Below are 19,865 nucleotides of genomic sequence, written 5' to 3' on the forward strand. Positions count from 1 at the left end.
GGCATGCAGAGGCTCTGGGGTCAATCTTACTACTGAGAGAAAAAGAACAATACTACTTTTGTTGGTTTGTTTGCTAAGTCTTGGTTCTGGAAACAGACTCTTACTCTTAAACCCATGCTAGTCTAGAACCCACTATGTAGTCCTGGTCTGTCTCAAACTAATTCAGCTTTCCAAAGTGTCTTAATTACAAACATGGGACACTACTACTGACTAGAGTTGTTGGGCCTAACTCAGCCAAAAATCTATGGCCTAATAGAAAGACATGAGCTTGGCTCAAGTCCGGGGACCTGCCTCGCTCACTTCTAGAGTGACTTAGCATGACCTGCTTAAGCCCACCTATGCCTAGTGACTGCTGATGTAGAAAACTTCCTTGGACCCGTCAGTCACCCCATACCCTCCGTCACCCTTCCCCACCTCCTACGTTATTTCACCCCACCAAAAAGCCCCACCTCATCCCTCAACCCTATATAAGCAAGAGGATGTTTTAAATAAACGAGTTCCTGCTTTGACAAGACTCCCAGCCCAGTGTGTTTCTTTTGGGCTGTCGACACTCACACTCGGCCCCCGGACAGCTGGACCAGGTTCTCTCCTCTGGCATGGACCTGCTGGCAAAGAGCTGACACAGAGTAATACTATACATATACATATATATGTGTTTGGAAGTATACGTGCCGTATGTTCTGCCCTACTTCCTTTGGTGAGTGTCATGAACTATTCCTGGGGAGATGTGAACAAAGATCGAATCATCTCAGATAAGGCACCAGTAACGGAAAAAACAAGGGGTTCCACCAAGTCAATCTTTAGCAACCAGTAACAAACAAAAAAGTTTGCTGGTATTCTTTACCGAAGTATGGATCACTCTAAGGCTGCTGCCTCACTAAAATGCTCACCCACCATGGGGGACAATTCATGGAAACTGCATATCTGAAGCTCCCTGCACAACCTGCAGGCAGCTGAGTAGGTCAGGTAGGAGAGACTTCACCTAGGAATCTTTACTGCTTGTGTAACTTGTGGAGGAACTTGGTGAGCCTTGTAAGTTTCCTCGACTTCCTGTGATGTGTGAGATGTTTACTTCAAGAGCTTTGTGGGTTTTTGCTTATTTCCTGGATCATAACAAACCTCCCTCTAGGATGACCATTTACACTTTGGCAGCACTTACTACATGTTGTTTGTCCCTTGCAACCATTCTGGAAGTGTGAAAGTTTTTGAAAATACTGTTTTTGAAAATAGTCAATTTTATTAACTCATCATATTTTGCAGTTTTTAAAGACAAAAAAGAAAGTCATTCTGTATTTTCCTAGAATAGACTTCCCAAGTCGTCATTAATTAAATTTTATTTCAATGTAAAAAACATTTATTTAAATGTTAAATCGTATAGTGGACTAGAAGAACAAAATGGGGACCATGTATCCTGTGCCTTTATGAGGCATGAAGACCTCTGGGCTCTCAAGTTAAAGTCTAAAGGAATTGGCTAGCAATCATTGTAGGGTCCTCTACCTTTCTTCCATAAGAGAAACTTATTTCAGAATCCTGGCTTTCAAAAGAAGAAATGATTGACTTTTAGTATTGTACAGTCTTAAACAATTTGGTACTTTTGGGCAAGATTTTCATTGCCCACCCATGTTTCAAGTCCAGATTCTGAGATAGCAACACTAACTTTTTAAAAATATATAGTATATTCTCTACCCCTTTAAATATTTCTTCCTACCAAAATGAACTTGTTCCCTAGATTTGATTATTCTGATACTGGTTGGTAACAATATTTTTACTCATTGAAAATGAATAAATTCCTATATTAAAGAGCCAGTTCTATTCAAATTACCCGGTATTCATATTTAAATCCCATTCAAATACAGTTTTATTTTCTTTTTCTTAAAATCAAACAAACCTAAGGACACAAAAGATGGGGTCAAATTTCACCCATTTTGACAAAATTAACTAAAGTTTTGTGCTTAGGACTTTTTAATGAAGTGTTTATTTCATGCTAGTCATAACTGGGTATTGCATTCCTACTTTTAGTATAAATATGAGCTTTTAATATGGAAATTTATTATGGAAGGCACCTTTTTACCTATACAGAATATAGTAAACCCCATTCATCAACCAATTTGGGGACCTTTACAACACTATTTTATCTAGTGTTTTCATTCTCTAAGTTGTAGGAGACTTTGCAAGCTGCTTGTCAGTCCCTATAACAAAACATACTTAAGCCAGGCCACCACTGATCTAGGCAAATTACCCACCAAGTCCCAGCATATTTCCTTCTCCTGAGGTCCCTCCTCTGCCATTTCTCCTGGGAGGCTGAGCCTGTGTGGCTAACTTACCATTGCCGTGCTTAAAAGCTCATACACTGGAGCTAGACAGATCTGGGTGAAGATAGCCGATTTTGCAACTTACTTTGTGAGTAGCATTAAGAAGGAAGCTGTCATCAGCTAAGAGTGTCTGATGCATAGGCTGCATTCAGTTAGAGCAGTAGAGGCTCTTTTAACAGGAATGTTGCAAATGAGAACTTGTTGTACCTTAGTTAAGACTTGGCCCTTACAGCCGTTCTCCTGTTCCAAGTGCAGAGCTCTGGCTTCTTCCTGGATGGTGACCTTGGGCAAATCACTTAGCTGTGGAATATTTAATTTCCTTATCTCTATAATAAGTGTAGAAATATTCCATGATCTCCAAGTATTTTCTTTCCCATCTATGTTAGGTATCTAAGGTCTCTGTATTAAAAACTATAAATTGATGGCTGGAGAGATGCCTCATTGGTTAAGAACACTTGTTGCTCTTACAGAGGACCCAAATTTGATTCCTACTACCCACATGGGGGTTCATGCTCTCCTATCTCTTCAAGCACAGGGCATCTAATGCCTTCTTCTGCCTCCATGGAAAGAAGACATGCTCAGGGTATACTTACTTGTATTGCAGGCAAAACACTAAGATATATACACTAAATTGTAAAAATGTTTGAACTCTGTGTGTGTGTGTGTGTATACACTCTCTGTGTATATATACATATTCTCTCTGTGTAGATAGATAGATAGATAGATAGATACACACACAGAGAGACTACTAATGGCATGAGGTACTGTTATAGAGTACAGTAAGTCTAGTTTGAGGCATTGATCATCATACAAAGATAAATCTCCCTAACCTCATTTTATTATTTTGAAATTTTAACTAAACAACTTGCCCAAAACTTTATTAGTAAAGAAACAAAACTGGAATTGTTAATGTACTTATTATTATTGTCGTTGTTTAATTTTCAGTAAAATTGCAGTCCTTGTTCTCAAATGTGAAGCATTTCAAAAGTTCACTCATAAAAAATCTTATTATGTAATATATTCATGGTGAATATCTTTCCCCATCTCTGGGTCAGCTTCAAAGGCCTTGGCTGCCTGAACCTGCCTTGTCGCAAAGGATCTACTTCAGTCTTAGGCTGTGCTCTGGAGTGAATAGTCAGGGCCCCGTTCCTTATCTGGAACAAAGGCACTATAAAATGTGAAGGCTTGTGATCAATAGTGCCTGTTCTGCTGTGGGGCTGCAGAACTACATGAATCACTCTGGACACTGTGGCAAGTGGGGAAAAGCTAAATCAGATCCCTCTGCATTTATGTCAAGGTTCACCCTCTGAGGAATTGAATAGAAGTAATTACACTGTATATTTCTCTGCACTAACAAGGGGGGGGGGAGCCCATCTACCCATGGAAAGCAGCCAGACAAGAAAAATAACTCACAGAATGCATACTTGAAATATTGCTAGCAAGAAAGAGGCCCCCAAAGCCCCAAAGCTCCAAATCTACCTAGGATGTTTTGTTTTTTGTTTTTTTAAAAAAAACATGTATCAAACTTGAGTTAAAAGCTTTTCAATATTTATTACTCCCCACTCTTTTTCTTTACTGCTTTCCACAACAACAATGGTGGAGGTGGAAAAATGTGATGAAAAACATGGCTGTACAAGCACTGGGTGTGTATGTGTGCATGTGACCTCATAATGTTGATGAGAAATTAAATAATACCCTGACACACTTGCCATGTGTTCAACCTATACAAATCTGGCTTACAGGTCTACCTGTTCAAATAGGCAGGTGGGTAACTGTTGACAGGAGCGGTTTCTTGCGCTCTGACAGGATTTATCAGCTGTCATAAGACAAGCAGTAAGATGAGGTTACCTACTTAAGAAAGCTTGATTGTCTTATCACTTGTCTATGACCAAATACTTACAGGAGTCTTTGTGCATGTTTTAGGGATTGTGATATATTTTCTGGAATGATCTGTGTGTGATGTCTCTGTCATAAAAAAAATGGACAAAGATCTTGCACTGTACTAAGTAAATACGGAATTCCAAAATGATACCATGGAAACGGGATTAAGATGTTCTTTCTGGGATGCTAATAAAGATAATGCCGACTTGCATTCACTTTAAGCTCTGGGTGACTCCACAGGGATATGACTGCCATCTTTTCCCTGAAATCCTTCTCAAGTGTAGCCTTGCATCTGCACAAAGAAAGTAAGACTCATCCCTCCAGACCTGGATGTGGACTAAGCATCGATAGACACTTCAGGTGTGATTATTACCCATATTTTAAATGTCACACTCTGTCGATGCCATGGAACACACCAAGTATAACTAGCAGTCCTTTAGCACTCAAGAGCTTCCTGCCAAGTCTTGCTGCAATCTCTCACTTTTTAAAAAGTCAGGGGAATTTTAAAAATCAGTGGGATACACTGATATTGTTTTTGAAACACAGTCCATCTGTTTGTGACTTCTGTGCTTTAGATGACATTAGTCACAAAGGTGCAACAAAAGCCAGCATACTATCATTTTGGTATTTTTTTATATACTTATAAATCAAAGCCAAGTCAGTTGGTGAAACTTGGGATTCTATAATTACCCTAGTTTCATTATTGAGAGTTTATAATTCCATACCTGAAAATAAAAGTAGTTTTTTTTTTCTTAATTTTTAGCATCTTGGTAACAAGATGGTGACACGCTAGTGTGGTGCTTCCCTGCAGTTAGAAATTTTAATAACTGTGCTGTAAAATCAGTCAGCATGACCAGAGTTGACTAACACTGAACCATTTATTTGTTGCTTTGTGTTTGAGACCCAGTGTGATGGTTTAAAGGAGAATCATTTTGCCATGGTTCCACTTGGTGGTGCTGATTAAATCCTCAAGTCATATTAAGTTTGTCCTCTTGCTTTACGCTTACTGTGAAGGATATGATCATTCAGAGTCCTGCTCCAGCCAACATTTGCACTGTCTGCTGTCCTGACCATTATCAACTCTGGAACCCTAAGCTCACCATTATAGATTCGCAGTCTCTGGAAATATGAGCCCAAATAAAGTCTTCTTCTGTTACTTTCCTTGGTCCCACTGTTCTATCTTAGCAACAGAAAAGTAAGGAAGAACTATGGCTGACTTTGAACCCAACCCTCCAACTCCCAACGGGTGGCATTGAATCAAAGTTGTGCCACCACAGCCTGTTAATTCTGAAAAAGACTACAGAGATAACATTCTATAATTGACCATCAAACCAATGAGAAAACTGAAGCTTGCAGATTCAATTTCTAGATTTAATAACAAAACACACAACAGCAATATTTCAAACTTCAGAGAAATGGCAATTGTTTAGCCTTAGTAGACATTGTATGGAACATACTTATAACAAAAGCCATTCATCTGTATTTGACATTTCACTGGGCACTTTGTACTTTATCTGTCAATGCCACCTGCAGCTATAGCATAGTTCTGTCTTTAAAAAGAACTACATATTTGCTGTGTGTTGGGTATGCCAATGTGTGTGTGTGTGTGTATGTGGAGAGAGAGAGAGAGAGGGAGAGATGGGGGAAGAGAAGAGAAGAGAAGAGAAGAGAAGAGAAGAGAAGAGAAGAGAAAACAATTCACAGTAGATAGTTTTTTCCTTCTGCTCTGTAGGTTCCAAGGAATACAGGTCCTTAACCTTTGTGACATGTGCTTTTTACCCCGAGTCATCTTTTCAGCCTACCATTTTTTAAATGTCCCTTCCCCTTTCTCTTTATGCTTACTTGCTCTTAGAGCTCGTGCAGTACACGAGGTATCTAGACTTCTTCCTCTCACTTAACTGTAACTATCTCCTTTGACCTGCTCCCAACTCTGTTTTCCAGCCTTCTACTTGCTTGTGGTAGCCAACACTCTTCTAAAACATGAGTTTTTTTCGTCTCTAAGACTCCACTTAGAAACATGTCTGGCCTTTCCATTTTGCATGAAACCCCTATAGGCCCATGTGTTTGCCAGTGGCTAGAGTTTCTTAATCTTTAATCTTTAAGGCTGAATAGTGTTCCTTTACTGTTGTAGTCAGGGTTTCTATTCCTGCACAAACATCATGACCAAGAAGTAAGTTGGGGAGGGAAGGGTTTATTCAGCTTACACCAAAGGAAGTCAGGACAGGAACTCAAGCAGGTCAGGAAGCAGGAGCTGATGCAGAAGCCATGGAGGGTTGTTACTTACTGGCTTGCTTCCCCTGGCTTGCTCAGCTTGCTTGCTTATAGAACCCAAGACTACCAGCCCAGGGATGGACACATGCACAAGGGCCCTCCCCCACTTGATCACTAATTGAGAAAATGTCCCACAGCTGGATTACATGAAGGCACTTTCCCAACTGAAGCTCCTTTCTCTGTGATAACTCCAGCCTGTGTCAAGTTGACACACAAAACCAGCCAGTACATTTATTTAACCTCTTTTTTTCCATGCGTTTTTTGACAAGTAGGTTGTTTCCATGTCTTGCCTATTGAGAATGGTGCTGCAATAAACCCAGGACTATAGGTGTCTTTGCACACTGGCAACATCACCTCTTTCATCTCTTTGAGGATTATTGCTGAAAGAGGGGTTGTGCGTTGTTTGGCAGTCTTATCTTTTATTTCTTTTAGGAATTGTTCTGCATAACGGTAACAATGATATCCATAAAAAGCGGGTCACATACTTCCAATATATGATGGCTCAGAATATACATACCAAAAGGGAGGAAAGAGAGCATACTGAACAACTATTGGGCCAAAGCAAACCCAAAAGCCAACAGTGCAAACTCCAAATTCTGCATCTCCATGTCTAATGTCAAAGCATTCTTCAGATCTCCAACTCCTTTTAGCTTTGTTGAGTGCAACACACTTCTCTCACTTGGGTGAGTTTCACACCCAGCCTTCAGCTCTCCTTGTCAGGTACCCCCTGAGTGTGGCCATCTCTAGCATCTTAGTGTCTCCAATACAAGCCAAGCTTCGTCTTCTCCGTCTCATTAAATAGCTTCTCTGGGCCTTCATGAAGGGGTGCCCCTGATACATGACTGGCCTCAGTGGCTTCACTTTATGAAGGAGGGACACTCTATACGTGCTTTCTTATATCCTTGACTCTAAAGCCAGAACCATAAGGCCAAGGCTGCCAAGTTCTGCTGCTTTCTGGGCTAGGACACAGCCCCTCTCGGAATGACGTGTGCATCAGTTTCCTGTTGCTGGTGGTTTCCTTCATTGCTGAAGCTTTTCTTTAATTCCTCTTGAGAGGTTGGAAGCTTAGTTGTGTGAGGTCGTGCCCTGACGTTACCACTCTCTTAATTCCATTTAGCACAAGGCTGTTCTTTAAACTTTTATCTCCTTGAACAATACACTCAGCTCCGGGACGCTCCTCAAACTGTACATTCTGTATTTCTCTTTGTCCAGCTTCCTCTTTTTCATTATACATCGGCATAAGAGTGGCCACTACTGACCACATGGCGCAGTCTATCCTAGGGGATCTTGAAATCTCTTCTGCCAAGCCATTAATCCACAATTCTAATTTAGTCTAAGGAAGATGGTTAGGACAAAGTAAAAAACGAACAAACAAACCAAAGCAACAGCCATGTTCTTTGCTAAAATATCACAAGAATGGTCTCTAGGTCTACTTGTAACCAGGACCTTTCTGTGCCTGCCCTTGCTCTGAATAATCACACAGAGACCTTTTAAAATAATGAATACCTAAGCCTTAAGCTAGGCTTGTCCCCCAACTAGCTCTTAACTTATATCAACCTGTTTATACTATTCTATGTTGGCTATGTGTCTGGTTACCTTTCCTCAGTCGTACGTCTGACTTCCTCCAAGTCCAGGTGGTGAGCCTCCTATACCTGACTCCTCCCTAGAGTTCCCCTCTCTGTCTGGAAGTCCCGCCTTACTATTCTGCCTTTTGCTATAGGCCACAGGCTGTATATTTTAATCAATCAGAAGGTGCCTTAGGCAGGCAAGGAAGGACAGAGACACATCTTCATAGAGCATACAAACACATCAGTCTAACCCTTACTAACATTCTTCCTTTCTGAAACATCTGTGCTGGGCTCCACTCCCACTGTCCATATCACCCTGGTCACTGTTGCCTTCTGTGCTTCTACTTGCATGTTACATTAAATCCCACTTAAGTCATTCAACTACTTTCCTAATACAAAGCCCCAAAGTCTACTTTCTGCTAACAAATAGCACAGTCAGATCTGTCACCATACAACTCCACTCCCTGGAACCAACTTATTCTTTAGTCACTGCTCTACTGCTATGAAGAGACACCATGACTGAGAAAACTCTTATCAAAGGAAGCATTTAACTGCGGACTGGCCTACAGTTTCAGAGGTTTAGTCCTTTATCATCATGCTGGAGAGCTTGGCAGCAGGCAGGCAGGTGCTCAAGCAGTAGCTGATTATATACCCTGATTGCTAGGCAGAGAGGGAGGGAGGCAAGGATGGAGGAAGAGAGAGAGACAGAGACAAAGAGATACAGAGAGATACAGAGAGAAACAGAGGGAGGGAGGGAGGGAGGGAGGGAGGGAGGGAGGGAGGGAGAGAGAGAGAGAGAGAGAGAGAGAGAGAGAGAGAGAGAGAGAGAGAGAGAAATAGAGAGAATCCTTGAACTTGGAATGGGCTTCTGAAATGCCAAGGTTCCCCCCTCCTAGTGACATACTTCTTCCAACAAGGCCTCATCACCTAATTCATCTAATTCTTTCAAATAATGCAACTCCCTGGTGACTAAGCATTCAAATATATGAACTTACAGGAGTCATTCTTACTTCAAACCACCACATTTATTGTTCCAGAATTTTCTTACAAAGTACTTAGAAAAGCCCTAATTCTATTTTTTTCCAAAAATGTTCACCTGACCTACTTTTTTCCCCTGTTTTTTTTCCCCCTATAATTCCACATAAGTTAAACATATGTTTTAGTTAAGGTTTCTATGGCTGTGAAGAGACATGGCAGCCACAGCAACTCTCATAAAGTTAAGCATTTAATGAAGGAGACTTTACAGTTTAGAGGTTTAATCCATTACCATCAGGGCAGGAAGCATGGCAGCATACAGGCAGACATGGTGCTGGAGAGGTAGAGGAGACATGGTAGCTGAGAGGTCTTCATTTAGATTAGCAGGTAGGAGAGAAAGAGAGAGACAGAGACAGAGACAGAGACAGAGACAGAGACAGAGACAGAGACAGAGAGAGACAGACAGACAGACAGACAGACAGACAGACAGACAGACAGACAGACTGTGGCTGGCTTGAGCTTGTGAAACCTCAAAGCACATCTTCAGTGACACACTTCCTCCAACAAGGCCACACCTCTAATAATGCCACTGTCTATGAATCTCTGGGGGCCATTTTCATTCAAATCATCTCATTCCACTTTCTGTTCCCCATAGGTTTGTGTCCATAACATAATTCATAACTCATTCAGTTTGCCTTCAAAAGTCCCCATAGTTTATACAGTCTCAACCCTATTTAAAAGTCCAAAGTCCAAAATCTCTTCTGAGAGCCATGGCAATCTCTTATCTGTAATCCCTTCTAAAAGCAAAAGTAAAAAGCAGATAACATACTTCTGACATATAATGACACAGGATATACATTATAGTTCCAGTAGGGAGAAAAGTGAGCGTTCTATACCAAAACAAGAAGGAAAACTAGCAGGCAAAACTCCAAATTGTATCTCTATGTCTAATGTCAGATCTTCAGATCTCCAACCCCTTTCAGCTTTGTTTAATGACACACACTTCTTTCTCTTGTTTACTCCCTGTTAACAGCTCTCCTTAGTTATCCCACAGCTCTGACAGCTTCAGTATCTTGGGGTCTCCATGGCAATCCAGGCTTCCCCTTCACAGCTACACACAAAGGCTTCTCTGGAGGGAACATCCCTGATACATACCTGGCCTCAGCGGCCTTCCTTAGTTGCAGAGGGAGATCTTAGAACCCCTTTCTTGTATCTTAAACTCTAAAGCCATAGCCATGTAGTCAAAGCTGCCAAGTTCTGTTTGTTGGGGCTGGAACATATTTCCCTCATTCAAATACATTTTCACCGGCCTTTTGTTTTTTGTTTTTTTAATATTTTTTATTATGTATTTTCCTCAATTACATTTCCAATGCTATCCCAAAAGTCCCCCATCCCCTCCCCCCCCCACTCCCCTACCCACCCATTCCCACTTTTTGGCCCTGGCGTTCCCCTGTACTGGGGCATATAAAGTTTGCGTGTCCAATGGGCCTCTCTTTCCAGTGATGGCCTACTAGGCCATCTTTTGATACATATGCAGCTAGAGTCAAGAGCTCCGGGGTACTGGTTGGTTCATAATGTTGTTGCACCTACAGGGTTGCAGATCTCTTTAGCTCCTTGGGTACTTTCTCTAGCTCCTCCATTGGGGGCCCTGTGATCCATCCAATAGCTGACTGTGAGCATCCACTTATGTGGCCTAGTCTCACAAGAGACAGCTATATCAGGGTCCTTTCAGCAAACACTTGCTAGTGTATGCAATGGTGTCATCGTTTGGTGGCTAATTATGGGATGGATCCCTGGATATGGCAGTCTCTAGATGGTCCATCCTTTTATCTCAGCTCCAAACTTTGTCTCTGTACAGCCTTTTGTTTTTGATGGGGTGTTCCTTAAGCTTGGCTGTCCTGGAACTTGCTCTATAGACCAGGATGGCCTTGAACTCAGAGATCTGCCTGCCTCTGCCTCCTGAGTGCTGGGATCAAAGGTGTGCGCCACCACACACAGCCCTGAGGTTTTCTTTAATTCCCTTTCATAGGTTGGAAGTTTAGCTGGGTGGCCTCTTGCTCTGAGGTTGCCACTCCCTTAACAGCACGCTTGCCTCTAATTCTTGAATCTTCCTGGTGCCTTTGTTTTCTCCTCAAATTGTACCTTTTGTATTTATTCCTTGCTCAGCTTGCTTTATATTACAGTTCTGCATAAGCATGGCCACTAATGGCCAAGCAACACCCTCAATACTGGGTTGTCTGGAAATCTTACCTGCCAAAGGTCTTAATCCATAACTTTTCAATTCAATTACAGGGAGATTTTTTTTTTAGACAAGGGCAGAAAGCAGCCACATTTTTCTTTTTTGGCAAAATATCACAAGAACCATGTCTATGCCACAGTCTGCTATTCTCCTCTGAAACCTCTTGAGCCAGACCCTCATAGTTAAATCATCTCCAGCACCATGGTCTTCCATGTTCCAATTGGTTGGCCCATTAAGCCGACTTAAAGTGTCCCATCATTTTCCTAGTCCTAAGTTTCAAAGTGTTCCACATTCCTGCAAACAAAAGCACAGTCAGGCGATCACAGTAACATTCCAGTCCCTGGTACCAACTTCTGACTTAGTTAGGGTCCCTATTGCTGTGAAGAGACACCATGAGCAAGGGACTGGCTCACACTTCTGAGGTTCAGTCCATTATCATCATAAAAGAAAGCATGGCAGTGCACAGGCAGCATGGTGCTGGAGGGGTAGCTGATGAGAGTTTTACATCTGGATTGGCAGACAGCAAGAAGGGATGGTGACACTGGGCCTGGCCTGAGCTTTTGAAACCTCAAAGTCCACCCCCAGTGACACACTCTCTTCACCAAGGCCACATCTCCAATAATGGCACTCACTATGTCTATAGGAGCCATTTTCATTCAAACCACCCCAGTATATACTTTTACTTTCTTATTACTACTCCACAGTGAGAATTTTCAAGCTAGATGTATTGGCTGTTCTTGTTTGTCAAGCACTAAAACCTAAGCGGCCGAGTACACCTTTGAGGGATTTTTTTTATTAATTTTTTTTTTTTAAGATTTATTTAATTTATATGAGTACACTGTAGTTGTCTTCAGACACACACCAGAAGAGGGCATCAGATCTCATTATAGATGGTTGTGAGCCACCATGTGGTTGCTGGGAATTGAACTCAGGAAATTGAATGCTGGGAATTGACTGCTCTGGAAGAGCAATCAGTGCTCTTAATCTCTGAGCATCTCTCCAGCCCCTGTGAGGGATTTTTTTTTTTCTTAAATAAATCCTTTGAAGTGGACAACCCACTTTTAATCCATATCTTTTGAGGTAGGAAGATCCACCTCTAATCTGGCCTCTACCTCTGGTAGCAGTTAATATAAACAACATGGAAGAAAGGTCTCCCTCTTTGCCTGTTTGCCCTCATTCTTGCTGGCTGGTTCATCCTTTCACTGGTATTAGAGCCTACTTTGAGATTCTCGAATATACTAAAGATCAGCTGTGATATCTAGCCTCATGGATTGAATAGCCTCATGGATTGAATAACACTCTTGGACCATCCATTTGTACACAGCCATTGTTAGACTGGCTGGACTACAGTGTTAGACATTGTAATAAGTCTCTCTGTCTCTGTCTCTGTCTCTCTCTGTGCATGTGTTTTATAAATTCTGTTCCACTAGAGAACCCTGATAATCACTAAGTTATCACTCAAGGATGTGCACAGAAAACCTGACATTTATTTTGAGTCTTGTGTAGCTCAGATTGGCTTTAAACTCAGTATGTAGCTAAGGCAGAGCTTTATGTTCTTCCTGCCTCCACCTCCTAAGCGAGAAGAACCAATGTTTCCTCCTTATAAGGTCCAACTCACCTCCCATCTATTGTTTTCAGTCATCCTCCAGGGCCTTTGAAATTAAGTCCTTAGACTCCTTGGTTTTAAGAATGTTTTTTAACAGTTTCCTCCTATATTGAAACATTCCATCCTGTTGGAAAGCTCCTTAAGCAGGAAAGTAAACAACTCAAGATAGCTTCAGGAAGTCCCTGAAACTCATGAGATTGACTAGGTACTTCCCTGTCAGAGTAATCAAAAGCAGAGAATTCATCTCAGATCAAGTGACACCAAGTTGCCTACAAAGACTCAGACAAACTGAGCTTCCAGGACGGTTCTCGCGAAGAAGAAAGTCTGCAAAAGACTCTTGAGATTAGATGAGCTGCCTGATAGAAGCAGAGCCCAGCCAAGCTGTCTGGAAGGGGGTTAGACCAACTGAAGTACCTAGAAAGGACATCTCCTAATTTGTGGAGCTGCCTGTAGGCTGTTCAGTGTGTTCCATGGGGTGGGCTTTGGTGATACAAGCGTTTAGAGTAATTTCTGCTCCTGTAAGTAACCCTAATAAAACTCATTGGTTCACCAAATCAGACTTTAGTGGTATGTGTACTTGGGTCTGTTTCAGGTTTCCTAATTGGGGTGAGTAGATGTGTGTTGCATCTCCCGGGGAAAAGTTTTGTCACACAACAAATGTCTTAAGTGAAATCTTTAAGGTTTCTTCCATTTCCCTATTCCACAATTATTTGCAGACTGTCTTCTGTGGTATGAGCTGTATTTAGAAGATAAGGGTGAGTGCAAAGCCTCTTCTGTCCAAACCCCTCCTAGTCTGTGTAACAGTCAGTTGTCACTGTCCATTTTCCTGAACTTAGATCACCCAGATTAATAAACCATACCCATGGAGCTGTGGACAAGGACAGTTCTAGAAAGATGAACTGGTGTGGGGAAACCAGTTCAACTGTGAGCAGTACCTTCTCTTGGGCTAAGGGCTCATAGGAAATAAAAACTAAAAAAAGGAGGAAGCCAGCCCAGTGCTGGCACATGCCTTTCTTGTTTTCCTGGCCACCATGCATGGACTGCCGCTCTCCATCATACCATTTCTGACCTAATGAATGAATACCTCTAAATCCCTAAAACTGGGAGCTGAAATAAGTCCCATCCCCCTGTTGTTGTGTGGTATTTTGATCACAGCAATGAAAAGCTAACTGAAACGGGTGCAGCAGCCGATTGTCCACCTAACAATTGGCTCAGTTGAAGAGAGAAAGGGAGATTTCTATCCGTGCTATTATTCCAAAGTGATAATATCCGAGATAATCCCTGCCTTGATGATGATTGGATGGAATTGGAGGGGAGATTTCCAAACAAGAAAATTGAGCAACATCTGGACAGACTTGGACAACTTTCAGAGGGACTGGGAAGGGGCTGTTTTTCAGCATTATGTTAAAAAAAAAAAGTTTCTAAAATCAATGATTACTATTGCCGATAAATTATGCAGTTACAAGATTACAGCATAGACAGTAATGTATAAGAATATGAAGTATAGTCTTGGTTCTGAAAGATGCTGAACAGTTTATTGACTTAATCTCAAAATAGATAATTAGTGCTTTGGGGGATTCTGCTGTAATCCCCAAGTCTCTCCAAGAAGCTGTGCTTAGGGTAATAGTGTAACATATTTAGGATCCTTCAACTTAGTGTCACCTCCATCTTGACCCATCTCTGCATGATGACAACAGTAGGTTACAGCTGGCTCAGCACTCTCCTTAATGTGATTCTACCAGGAAATGAAACATCTCACTTGTCAAGCAAGCCATTTGGGTAGGCTCAATTTCAGTGCATGGAAAGTATGACCCTGCCCTGTGCCCAAGAACAAAAGGATGTAAGGGAAAAGTGGTGTCATGAAAATTGCTCTCAGCCGTTACGAAATGTTGTAAAAATCTCTTAACGTTTAAGATTAGCCTAACTGGGATCCATAATATTACTAGGATGCCATAAATCAAGGTTGAAACTAATTAAGTGCTTGATCCTGTGATTCAAAGTTATAAACTTTAAGTAGTTTCAATGTTCCTCGCTATTTACAGCCTGTCTATGCAACAGCTGTAAATCTACTTATCCATTTACAGTCAGAAAGGATTCATGAACTTGTCAAACCTGTGTTATTATTTAAAGTCTAAAATCCAGATCCATTTCAAACAATTGCCTCGTTATTAGTCAAATTATTTAAAAGCAACTTTTAATGATAGAGTTCTAATACAGTCATCGCAGAAGTCACCACGATCTCCGCCTCCATTTCATATTCAAAGATGTACTGAGACCATATTCTGCACCACAAGGGAGAGAAAAGAGACAAAATCCAATTATGTGGAGTAGTAGTTAGTACTTTTGGTTCCAGAAATTATTGGTGGTGGTTGTAATGAATGAGCAACGAAGAACCTTTAATTAAGCACGGGTTATAAATACTAGTTTAATTTTAATGTGAACCGAAAATGTTAAGTCCTTTGTTATCCCACATCATGTTTTTATGCCTATCACAGATTTGCCACTTGAGGTATCCATTTATATATTTTTAATTTAGCATTATTTCCTGATGGCCGCTTTTGGACTCATCAATATGATTTACTTTAAAACAGTTGGCAAGCCTCTAAGAATAAGGAGACAATATGCACCTGGTTGTCAGGTGGCACGCCTCCTCTGAGAAAAACTCTTGCAGGAACTGAAACTACAAATAAGCAAGCACTGTCTGAGATTCCTTTTTTCCTGTGAAACTTCCAGGAGGCCACTAAATCTCTGCTGTTCTTTTTTAGCTTATAGACTGTCATCATGAGAACGTCCAGTCCTCAAATCCCAGCTGTTGGCTGTTTACATCAAGAGAGGCATGCCTGGGAAGACTGGACGGGCTTAAACCTGCCAGGGATTAAAAAGATCACAATGTCAGATGTGCCTTTAAAAGGCTAGCAACCGTAGGGGTCAGTAAGGTTAAAAAGAAAATCCTGCACTTCGAAGGTCAGACTGCAGGTGGTCAATCAGCCGGACTCGGTCCATGAGCTCTCCTCACTTCCGCTACAGCTTGGGTCCTCCCTGGGGTTTTGCTGGCCAGGTAGCCTCCGTGTCCGCCCACTCTTCCTCTTGGGTTCGCGGGGCTTCCCAAAGCTACTCAGTGGCAGTGGGGACTAAAAAGAGCAGCCTAGACACTTCCTCTCCACCGGCCTCCCCCGCGGTACCCTAAAGCCGCGTGCCCCGCGGAGGGGTGCGGGGTGGGGTAGGAAATTCCTCCTCGCTCCACGTCCCCGCCCGCTCGCCCTACCCGTCCCCTCTCCGGCTGGCTGCTCTGCTCGCTCCGATGCTGACCTCGTCACCCTCACTTCTGCAGGGCGAGGTGGCCGAGGCGGCTGCGAGCTCGGGGCTCCCGGCAGGGCCATGGGGCAGGGTGAGTTGGGGCGCGGGAGCGGAGGCCCGGGGCCGGGGTCGTCCGCTTTCCGCCGCGCGCTCGCTCCGGGCGTCCGAGCTAGCCGTGCGGGGGAGGAGCGGAGCCTGGACGGGCCGGGTCCCCTAAAGCGGGCAGTGGCTTAGGAAGGCAGGGGCGTTGTGGTTCGCAGCTCCTCCGGAAAAGTTTGCACAGGATTCAGTTGGTGCGCAGCGGGCCGCTGGAGCCCAAGCACTGCGGGCGTGGCGACCGTCCCGCGCCGGGTCCGCTCCTCCTCCTCCTTCACAGCCCGGGCCGCCGCGCGCCGCCCCTTCGCCCGGGACTGGCTGCGGGCTGCGGCCGGGGCGGGGACCTGTAGCCGTCGTCGCGGCGCCCTCGGGCAGGGACGGACCCGCAGGTGGAAGCGCCCCGGGGAGGCGGGGCCGCCCCCGGCTGCCGTGGGTCGAGGCGGGCTCTTGGCCCGGCCGCTCCCGCCCTGACCCGCCGGCCTCTCCCACCCCAGCAGTGACGCGCCGCCTCCGAGCCCGAGCCCGCGCCGCGGCCAGCAGCGCGATGGACCGCAGCGTCCCGGATCCCATACCCCGCAGCGCGCCCCGCACATCCGCCATGCAGCCCGCGGGCTCCGCAGGGTAAGTAAGCCTCCCTCCCGGCTGCCGAGGCCTCGCACGCTTCACCTGCCCGAGGCGAGCTCCCCGCGGGGCCGCCGGGCTCCCGGGCCGAACCACACGCGGGCGGGAGACTGCGTCCTCCCGGACGAGTCGGGGTGGGGGGTTCGGTACTTTGGGCAAGCTTTCCGATCAGGGTTACGGAAGGCCAGGCAAATGGCAGGCCTTGGGTGAGGAGTCCCGTAGCAAAAGTGGTAACAAAGGGCCCCTTGTTGGGGCTCTGGAGCGGCGGGGGACGACACCTGTAAGCACGCTCCGGGAAAGGAAGGAAAAGTTTCCACGGCCAAGCGCTCCAGCCCAGGAGGATGGTTTCTGTCAAGGTGACTACAAGGAAGGGGCTTCCTTAGAGTCCACGGAGGGCGCAGCAAGGTGTGCCAGCTGTCAGCCCGGCTTGGGCTTGACAGTTCCGGGAGCAGGCGGGGTGCTCGCCTCTGACTGGGGGTGTGTGTGTATGTGCTTCTGGCCAATTGGTGATGCCAAAGCCGAGCTCGAAGTCAGTCGCATTGGCAAACACCTATTCCTTTTTTTTTTTTTTTTAACCATCACGTGTTTGAGGAGCGATTGGAAGGGAAGGGGCTGTCACATGGTGAGTTAATATTAAATGAAGCATGCCTTCCTGCCAAATATGCTAAACATCACTCTGTTAAACGTTTGGGTAAACAGTGGTGGGAACAGGTAGTCCTGCAAGGGCCGAGGAGAACTTGAGAATAACCTTTGTCGTAGTAAATGGTCTAGCTACACAACCCTGTCCTAGTTGAGACCGCCTCACTGCTGTCATGTAGCCTCTTTACCATAAAGCACCCCCCCCCCCAGTTTCTCTTTTCTTTGTTAATCAGAACCTAGAAATGCCTTAAACAGAGTATGAAAATTCCGGAAATTGGAACATTAAGGAACAGGCGACTTTGTAAGCAATGAATGAAAGTCGTTCATCTTTTTTTTTCTGGTTTAAGAGTGAAGAAGTCATTTTTCCCTGGAACATGACAGGCGTTTCCTTAGGAGCAAGTCACAGCATGTTTATTCATCAGAGGCCATGCGAGCATTGGCAGTTGTCTAGAGGAAACATGGAAGAGTCTCAAGGCAACATGACTAATCTAACAGATATTTAGTGTAATGCTTACGTAGAGGAAACATGCAGTGTATGAATTCGTTCTTTTTTCCTCTAAATTTCGATCTCCTCCATGTAAATATCCCCTATTGCTGTAGAGCGCTACTTTTTCTTGGGGGGGGGGGGCTTTCCACCGTTGTTTAGATACTAATGTGTCTCCTTCCATATAGTTTTACTCAATGGAAGAGTAAGTGTGTCGGTAGGATGAGGTAAAACAAGGCCTGGAGACAGAGCTGTGGATTAATGTAAGTTAATGTCATACAAGCTTTCACCCAAAACTGAATTAGACTCTCAGAAAATAGCAGAGAAGTCCCATGTGTGTCTGTAATACACTTACACAACACGCAGTCTCAGATGCTCAAGAATCGGTTCTTCTAAACAAAATAAGTGAGGCCGGAGAGCTCGGTGATGAAGAAATATAAAGAGCTTTCTAGTGACAAGCCTAGAATACCCCAGGTTTTATGCTTGAGAACTTGGGGGCTAAACAATGAGTTCCTTGAGAGTATGCATATATTTAATTGCTTGATGACTTATTTATTTATTTATTTATTTATTTATTTGGCAGCGACTCCTTTAGCCTAGGCTGGTCTGGAACTGCATTTATAGTTGAGGGTTACCTCTTGTTTCTGCCTCCCAAAATTGAGGTTACAGGAATACACCGCCGCACCCCAAAGAGGAAAATATTTTAAAGAACCTTTGTGCTTACCTTTCAAACTTCAGGGAAGATATCTGGGAAAATGCTCCTGTAAATAAACTGCCATAATACCTAACAGTATTCTTTTAAGGAAAAAAAAATAAAATAAAAAGAGCTTCTAGTGGCTTGCCTTCTCCTACTTGTCTATTCCAAGTGCCTGTCATGTCTGATGAGAATTCAGGATTAGTGTTTGCTTTTTCTTTTCTTTCTTTTTTTTTTTTTTTAAAGATTTATTTATTATATGTAAGTACACTGTAGCTGTCTTCAGACACTCCAGAAGAGGGAGTCAGATCTCATTATGGATGGTTGTGAGCCACCATGTGGTTGCTGGGATTTGAACTCTGGACCTTCGGAAGAGCAGTCAGGTGCTCTTACCCACTGAGCCATCTCACCAGCCCCATGTTTGCTTTATCTAAAAAAAAAAAAAAAAAAAAAAAAAAAAAAATTCGAGATCTTTAAAAAGGCTTAAATTGTGGGAAAACGAGAGTATTTAGGAGGTGCAGGGTGCAATCCTAATATGATATAATTGTTGGTTTTGAAGGTAGGCTCCTTACTATAGAACTAATTATATCATGACTCAATAGCCTAATAGCTGGTGAGGCCTACTTTAGTTCTTATCCGTGGATATTGTTGTTCAAAAGAAGTCCTCTGTTGTCTGTAATTTTCCAAGGTTTACTCTGTTGTAACAGGTTATTTGAAGGGCAAATCAATGCAGCTTCATATTTTACAGGGGTGGGGGTGGGGGTGGGGTGGGGAGGAGGAAGCTCTTTGCTTGAGTTACTGAGCCAATTAGTAAAGCCTGAGGTCTGGGGTGCCTGCTCACTGTGTTAATTGATTTGAGTGTCTTCTGACTAAGGTAAGAGTAATCTATGTTTTAACACATGGGTGTTGAATCATTAACAGAGTGCTGTAGTTTATATAGTTTCGATCTTGTAGAGATTCCTAGGTGGGAAACTTGGCCCCCTCCCCTACATAACGGAATTGGTGGTGCGGTGCCTTTAAGAGGTGTGACAAGGTCATTAAGGGGGATTAACGGGAGTGAGTTGGTTATGGGTACAGAATACTGTTGTAAAGTGAGCCTGCCTTTCTCTGCTTGCCTTCTGTTCCATTTCTTATGGTCTCCGACTTTGCTACCTGTGCCTTAATGGTGCGGCTAGCAAGCCC

The 19,865-nt window shown here is 43.6% G+C and overlaps 1 protein-coding gene and 1 long non-coding RNA gene across 12 annotated transcripts in view; one reads left to right on the top strand and one right to left on the bottom strand.

Moving 5' to 3' along the window:
• Nucleotides 1–15,017: 15,017 nt before the first annotated feature.
• On the bottom strand, nt 15,018–16,580 carry LOC110288459 (uncharacterized). The gene is made up of 2 exons (XR_002377287.3): nt 16,162–16,580; nt 15,018–15,134 (listed from the first exon to the last, which is right to left on the bottom strand). It is a non-coding gene; the product is annotated as an uncharacterized LOC110288459 (long non-coding RNA).
• Nucleotides 15,840–19,865, top strand: part of Cobll1 (cordon-bleu WH2 repeat protein like 1) — a 159,298-nt gene continuing 155,272 nt past the window's right edge. For 8 of the 11 annotated variants that reach the window (XM_021154785.3, XM_029473785.2, XM_029473788.2 and 5 more), the window contains exons 1-2: nt 16,162–16,240; nt 16,740–16,866. In XM_021154785.3, the coding sequence (XP_021010444.2) occupies nt 16,231–16,240; nt 16,740–16,866 (137 nt within the window). In that variant the 5' untranslated portion in view covers nt 16,162–16,230. Of the gene's footprint in view, nt 15,911–16,161; nt 16,241–16,652; nt 16,867–19,495; nt 19,558–19,865 lie in introns of those variants that run through there. The other 3 variants (XM_021154795.3, XM_085834832.1, XM_029473795.2) reach the window with 3 other exon arrangements.

The sequence above is a fragment of the Mus caroli genome, unplaced genomic scaffold (genome assembly GCF_978045245.1).
Source record: "Mus caroli unplaced genomic scaffold, Mus_caroli_1 scaffold_2, whole genome shotgun sequence".
NCBI classification, from domain to species: domain Eukaryota; kingdom Metazoa; phylum Chordata; class Mammalia; order Rodentia; family Muridae; genus Mus; species Mus caroli.